General features: G+C 41.0%; 1 protein-coding gene across 1 annotated transcript; it reads left to right on the forward strand.

Annotated features, from left to right (window-relative positions):
* Positions 1 to 2,362: 2,362 nt before the first annotated feature.
* LOC9266617 (thioredoxin O, mitochondrial) lies at positions 2,363 to 4,956 on the forward strand. The gene is made up of 7 exons (NM_001424503.1): positions 2,363 to 2,550; positions 2,637 to 2,702; positions 2,823 to 2,877; positions 2,975 to 3,050; positions 4,063 to 4,107; positions 4,224 to 4,318; positions 4,521 to 4,956. Exons 1-7 carry the CDS (start codon positions 2,373 to 2,375, stop codon positions 4,528 to 4,530), a joined length of 525 nt encoding a protein of 174 aa, NP_001411432.1. The 5' UTR covers positions 2,363 to 2,372; the 3' UTR covers positions 4,531 to 4,956.
* The last annotated feature ends 2,925 nt before the right edge of the window (positions 4,957 to 7,881 follow it).

The raw sequence follows: 7,881 nt of genomic DNA on the forward strand, positions 1-7,881 counted from the left end.
CAAAGGGGCAGCAGAAATGTCCTACTTCTTTCAGCTTGATTATGTAAATTGATAGTAGTACTAGTACCTAAGACACTGAAAATGGTTTATATTAGTCATATCTGAATGTGTCTTTAGTTTGGAGGTCTTGATCAAAAGCATCCGAATATTGTGGAAGAACAGCTGCAAAGTGCTGAACCCACCAAAGTCTCACTTTCAGTGATGGTATTGGTATGCCTGTTCACCTAATCAAAAGTTGTTGGACCTTCTCTTCCAACTTCTTTTCTGAAGCTAAGCTTCAATTTCCTAACTGTTCAGTGAAAAAAGGGGGAAATCGACAAGGCATCCTACATCTGATAGCTTTGGACTTTGCTTCTAGTTGCAAGTACTTGAACATTGGCAAAACTTGTACTACCATGATCTGAGCAGCAATGGTCACCATCTACAACATGTACTACCTGTCAGTTTGGCTGTGTTTAGTTCAGCGCAAAGTTTAGATTTTGATTGAAATTGAAGATGATGTGACTGAAAAGTTGTGTGTGTATGACAGGTTGATGTGATGGAAAAAGACTGAAGTTTGGATCCAAACTTTGGATCTAAACTCAGCCTTTGTTACTATGGTCTGGTCATCACCTGAATTTTTCTTGATCTGCAATTGAACTTGAGATAGCCGGCAGACAACGGCATTGCCTTTGGCGTTCGGGTGATGGAAAAAAGGCCCTTGGAATGGAAGCAAGTCTCAATGACCATCATGTCTGTCGTGAAGAATTTTACGACAGTCGGTGTCATGAGGTCAAAAGATAGTTTCGTTTTGCCTTTGCAGGCTTTCATGGGTCAACTTGGGAGCTGGATCTCTTCTGAACTTGTCAAAAAAAAACTAGGATACGATCATTTCGCTGATTTTGAGTTCGTTATATTACACTGAGATGTGTTCACGATTGATTTTTTTCAGAGGATATTCTTTTGCATTTATATGTTCATACATATAGCCCAACTACGCAGCCCATGCTAGCTATCTTTTCTTGGTTTGCTGAATCTGTCTTTTTTTTAGGTGCATGGGTGCAGGTCAGTGTGCATTAGTACTTTTGAATACTTGCTAAAAAGCTAGGTTGATGATCAAACCATACCCATTACTGAAGCAAGGTGATGAATTGACTGAACAACAGCAGCAAGTGCTGTCAAATGGTGAGGGCACTCTCAATAAAGGAATTTTGTATGTTATTAGTATCACAAATGCACAATAGATTTTCTTAAAAGGTACAAGAGAAAAGGTATTCTACTCCATTTTACAGTTTCTAGTCATGTGATATGCAAACTCTTAAGAACTGGCAACGTTGAGTGGCAATATTCAGCAAACCAGCAAGGTTTTTCTAACCACTTGAAAATGAGAATCTGAATTTCTACAAGGTAAAGTACAAAGCACATGGAGAGACAGAGTAACTAACCTTTTTATTCCCCTCTCCTGTTCAGACTCTGTCAACTCATGCTAGAGTACTAATCTTATTTAATTAGAGACAACAGTGCCACCTAGTTGACCATGACTCACATGCACACACAATTTGTCTGTCAGATTTGGTTTCAGTTTCACTCTCAAATAGTAATCATCATAGCTACTTCCATTTCATGCAGTCTGGTGGAGCCTTTAGGGACAAATATGGATAGATTGGTAGGTCCTGGTCTTTCCTTGCAACTCAATTTTACATGGTGGATCAGGTTCTTTCTCTCCCTAAATAATTTCCTATCCTTTCTGTTAGGTCATGTGGCCCAACTAGTGAATGTTAGTGAAGAGTTTTATAACCAAGCCTTATGATGGATTTTGCAGTCACCGATAATGCGCAATAATGCTCCACTATCCCATTCTTTAGTAATCTCTACTTGTGGTCTAAAGATAAAGATATTCTTTATAAGGTCTCAAACAAAGCTTTGCAACTGTCGCTCACTGTCTGAGCTTAGGTGGTTTTCCTAAAGAAAAAACTCATTTTAAATTTTTGTTAAAAATCGGTTTGCTACTTTAGTACTCCATCCGGTTTTCAGTAGATCACACTTTTGACTTTTAGACATATGTTTGATTGTTCGTCTTATTAAAAAATAAGGATAATCGATATTTTTGCATATTGTAAAATTTATTTTTAAGTAAGACCAATAGTCAAATTGTATATTCAAAATCTAACAACGTCATCAGTTAAAAACTAGAGAGAGTATTTATTATTCAATCAATCAAATAAAAAGATAAACAGACTTGTAAAGAATAAATGGGCCTGAAATACACTGGGCCGGAAGCCCATCCTACTGTGTGAGAAACTTTCAGGCCCATGCGGTTTCGTCGTGGGCTTGGCGTCTCCGAGCTTTTACGCACAAAAGAGGCAAAATCTTTCACGGCGACGTGGCACAGTATGGCTCTGGCTCACCGACTCTGCCGTCTTCCTCGCCTCCTCCCCCTCGCCGCCGCCGCCGCCGCCTCCAAACCCTACCTCCCCGGAAAACCTAGCCCCGCGCCTCCTCCTCCCCTCTCCTCCCCGCCGCCGTTTCCCTCTCTCTCCCGCCTCTTCTCCACCACCCCCTCCTCCTCAGGTACTCACCACTTCTCCTCAAGTGGTTACTGGACTCGAGATAATCGTGTTTTCTTTTCTTTTTCTTTTTCTTCTTTGTTGTTGCAGGTGATTCCAGCATGGTGGTGGTCGGATCGGCGGAGTCCTTCACCAGCATCATGTCCAAGGTGGAAGGTGCGGCGCGCCCGATTCCTCTTCCTCTCCCCTTCCACCTTTGCTGCTGTTGTTTGTTAGTGTTTTGGTGGGTAGGATTGGATCATGGTCTCATGGATGCGCGCGATTTCCTTTTTGCAGCGGAGAAGCTTCCGGCCGTGTTCTACTACACGGCGGTATGGTGCGGGCCTTGTAAGTGCCGGATCTTCGTGCCGAAATTGGGATTTTTGGAATTAGATGGTTGATGATGATGTGAGGTGTTATAAGATGGGTTGTTTGGTGTTTGTAGGTAGAGCGATGGCACCCGTGATTTCAAAACTGAGCAGCCGGTACCCCAAGATACCTATCTACAAAGTTGACATTGACATGGTAAGTGGGCGGATCCAAATCTCGCTGCGATTGTGATGCGCCGAAGTGTTCTTCTTGCTCAAATAGGTGTTGTTGGGATTAAAATTGCAAAATTGTTTGGTTACTCATATGTTCATAGTTGAAGATTGTTTGTCATGTATAATTGCATTACCTCCCATGTGTTAACTGCAGAGTAGTATTTTTGACCCCTGTCCTTTCAAAGTTTAGGTTTGGCTTATGCTTTTTAGGGTGTGTTTTAATCTTGAGCAAGGGAAGTTCTATCCTTGCTAAGTTAGGAGAGGCATTTGGTACAAACAAAAAATCCTAGATTTTGAGGGCAAGTTAGGCAATAACTGCCTCAAAATCCTTGCCCACCAGGGAGAGCCAAATCAGCTCTCCTCCAGCGGCAAGCAATGATCGTTGGTAGTTTTGCTTGAGCAGCCATGAAACCAAATGAACTCTCTTGTTGCCATAGGCTATATAGCCTAACCTGACTACTTTGGCATTGCTTGGCTAGGCAAAATATTCCAGAAATCCAAACGTGCCCTTAGTAAACTACAATGCTTAAAACTCAAGTGCTAGTGATTGAACCAATCCTGTTCTTCTGTAGAAAGCCTCGAGTCAATTGACCAATCTGGATCTAGTCTGAAATATTTCGCATCATTCTAGCACTACTTATGTTCAAGTATGGGATCTGCATATGTAGAAGGCAAAGTTATGAGATGGGAATTTTTCACTGAATATCCGTAATACTGTTCCATGAATCACTGTTAATCAAGATGGTGTCCGGTTCAGAGCTTCCTACCTTTGTATTCTGATTTCAAAGACTAATATGCTACACTGTTTGGTTAGTTCACTCAATAACTGGAATACTCTATTGAGAACACTCCTATACTTTCAGTACATTGAAAGGCAAAATGTGTTTCACTATGTTACCAATTTTGATTATGGCTGAAATAATTATCTGAACCTTATGGCCATGCTTGGACATGTTTATTGATAGGCACTTCCCTGACCTGTGTTGCTTTTGCAGGATGGTGTTGGAAGCAAACTAAGTGATCTAAAAATATTCTCTGTGGTAAGTTGCATTGTACTATGACTATAGCTCATGACTGTGTGCCTAAATTTCTGCGCAGCTTCCTCCAGTTATCTAGATCTCTTTTTCTTTGTTGCCAACATGTTTTGCTCTTGTAGCCAACATTCCATTTCTACTACCAAGGTCGGAAGACAGGTGAGGTGGTTGGTGCTAATGCGACAAAACTTGAATCAACCATGGAAAGTCTTCACAAGTAAGAAATTCAATTTATATTATTCCCTTGTTATCTCTGTTGTTAAATAGATGGACATAAAGAAAACCTGACCAATTAAATTTAATCCTGTCACTACAAAACAAGCAAAACCTTGGTTGTGATGATAAGATATGCATACGAGTTCATACACTTGTGTCCATCACTTACTAAGTGCCCCTGGTATTATGCTTTTGTTGCACAGGCAACTATAGAAGTTTTGTGGAAGAATATGACCGGGAGGTGGCCAGATGTCTCCATGTGCCTTCCATCAACGTGTTTGACATTGATATTTCTGAACCTTCTGGTTGTTTTTTATCATGCTGAATTCAGTACATTGCACCTCTTGTTTATTTAGCACAACTTTGTATAGTCTGCATGTCTAATATCAGAATCAACGCAAACATTCTGTTGGGATGCAGCAACCCACTAATTTTGTTGGGATAGACGTGAAGGAATTCTGGGCCTGTCAGTCCATCCATTGTTTTTCTGGGCCTTTGTCATAGTTCAACCATTCCAGTGTTGGGCTACAAGTCCCCCAGAATTTTTTCTCGCCATCGGCACAAGTTAATCATGAACCTACGATGTTTGGCGTCTCGAAAGTGAAAAAAAATAAATTAAATGCTTGAGTTTCACCTGAATTTCTGAGCAATCTGGTGCGTTGCACCGTATACTGTGATCGTGCTCTACCCACTAGGCCACTATCCAGACTATCCATACTCCAAAGGTCAAAACGGCCACGCACGGACAGATGCAGGGGTTCTTGAACAGGTGAAAAAAAATAGATGGACATAAAGAAAACCTGACCAATCAAAACGGCCACGCACGGACAGATGCGAGGCGGCAGGAACGAAAATATGCCATTGCCGAATTAGCACTCCAGATTCAAAGGCCTCCTTCGAAACTGCAGGCAATTTGAAGGAGCTTTGTGCGAACTGAACTACCACTAAGGCTGTGTTTAGTTCACGCTAAAATTGAAAGTGCTTGAAATGGAACGATGTGATGTAAAAGTTGAAAGTTTATGTGTGTAGAAAAAATTTTGATGTGATAAAAAAGTTAGAAGTTTGAATAAATATTTTGGAACTAAACACGGAGTAAAACTCTGTAAGGAACTTTGTGGGAACTGAACTACCATGAGAACTCAGTAAAAATGTTATGTTCTTTTTTTATTAAGATACATATTTTATCTTAGGTTTTTATTAGCATGTTTTTTAAATATGTTTCATATGAAAATTTTCTATATAAAAATTACTTTAAAATGAAATAAATTTATTTTTAATGTAATAATTAAATCTTAATTAATCATACGTCAATTGTTTTTTTTCGTTTGTCCAACTTTATTCTCCATCCACCATAATACTACCTCCGTATCATATTAAGTTATTTTTTACTCCTACTTATCTCAAAATAAGTTTATTTCTAAGTAATTAAATTATTGCATCAGAGTTTGAGTTTATGAAAGTATGGAATAATTACATTGGAAGTAGATAAAGTAAAAAATAATAACTTCCGGATTTGATAAAGTAAGAGCATTCTAATGTTTATATTGGTATGTGGGGGATGAATAAAAAAAACAAGCTTTAGGGTCCCTTTGAATCGCAGGAATGGAAAAACACAGGATTCTAACAGGAATAGAAATGCAAAACAGAGGATTACAAAACACAGGAAAAACACAAGAATGACGGTTTGATTGAACCGTGGAAAAAACGCAAGAGTCGGATGAGAGAGATAGACTCAAAGAAAAGTTTCCAAGAGATCGATTTGGGCTTTTACTAAATTTCCTCCAAAATCTCTATAGGATTGTCCATTCTATAGAAATTTGAAAGGATAGGATTCAAAGGGCTTCATAGGAAATTTTCATATAGAATTATAATCTTCCAAAATTACTATGTTTTTCCTCTAAATCAAAGAGGTCCTTTAACGGATAAGGGTGTGTTCGCTGGTTGTACTTGGTTCCCAACCGAACCCTTCACACGGAAAACAGAGCAATCCATTAGCGCGTGATTAATTAAGTATTAGCTATTTTTTTAAAAAAAGTGGATTAATTTGATTTTTTTAAGCAACTTTCGTATAGAAACATTTTGTAAAAAACATACTGTTTAGCAGTTTGAAAAGCGTGCGCGCGGAAAACGAAGGAGAGGGCCCTTTTCCCAACCAAAATTGTGTCTAGTTTACACCAAAATTGGAATTTGGTTGAAATTAGAACGATATGATGGAAAAGTTGAAAGTTTATATGGGTAGAAAAGTTTTGATGTGATGAAAAAGTTAGAAGTTCGAATAAATATTTTGAAACTAAACATGGCGTAAGCAAAGATGCAAAGCATCCAATGGCGCCTGACACGCACAGCGCCTTGTGGCGGGAACGCAGGTGTAGTAGTGGCCAGGTGCAGTGCAGGCTACGGTGTAGTACTACAGTACATGCATATGCATGCACGCACGCACCGGCTGTGGAGATTATGGATATCCCATATCTACAAGGCGACAATATTTGGGCTGAATATAGGATACCGAATATAGATAGAATATCTTACTTGTATCTCGGGTTTGTTTCTTAACTTGTACATCAAGGAAACACCTTGAGACTTAGTCGGTCACGACTGTATTTGATCTGTATCTATGTATTCCGTTAGGGATATCGATTATCTTTTGTAACCCGGACTCCTTCCCATATATAAGGAGGGTCTGGGCGCCTCTAGGGGCGGATGTTGATTTTCTCTAAATCATACAATCAATAATACACTCGGCGGATTCATCCCCGGACAGGAGTAGGGTATTACTTCTTTTATAAGAAGGCCTGAACCTGTATAAATCCTTTGTCTCCAAACCCATACACTTTTCCAGCTTGATAGCCACCCCCTTTTATTATTGCCGAAATCTAGTTTCGACAGTTGGCGCGCCAGGTAGGGGTAGCGTCAAGCTTTTCGCCGATCAGTGCAATGGGTTCCGTCTCCGGCATCGACGACCTCGTCTTCCCGCCCGGGCAGACGTTTCGGTTCGGCAGCCTCGACTTCGTCACCAACAACTTCGGCAAGATTTCTCTCCTCGACTCGGAATCAGACCAGTCGGGAGAGAACCGGATTTCGGTCCCGTTTGGATTCCCGAACGCGGCTGAAAGCTACTTCAAGACCATCTCAACCGAGTCGGCTTCAAACCACTCGGCCGAGATCGCATCTTCTCCAACGACACCAGATCAAGATGACGGGGCTTACCCACCAGTCCTGATGAAGCTCCCCGACGATTTAGCGGCCGTCTTCACCACGACAGCGTCTTCATCCCGTAGGCCTAGGCGGAAGTCGGCTTCAACACCGATTTCGCCTAGCTTCAGGGAAGTCGGCGTCATCCTCCAACCACTCGGCACGGTTTCGACGGATCAACTGGATGACTACAACAGCTCTCCCACCGTCGACTCACGTCCTACTGACATCGTGGAGTACGACGAATTTAGTTCTCGCTACAACGACTTCGACGACTTCGACGACTTCGACGGAAGCCTAGATGACAACTACACCCCTCTCTACTTTGGCGTTTTCATGGCCAATAATGAGACGGAGGAGCAACGCCAAGCC

The sequence above is a fragment of the Oryza sativa genome, chromosome 6, assembly GCF_034140825.1.
Source record: "Oryza sativa Japonica Group chromosome 6, ASM3414082v1".
Taxonomy (NCBI): Eukaryota; Viridiplantae; Streptophyta; class Magnoliopsida; order Poales; family Poaceae; genus Oryza; species Oryza sativa.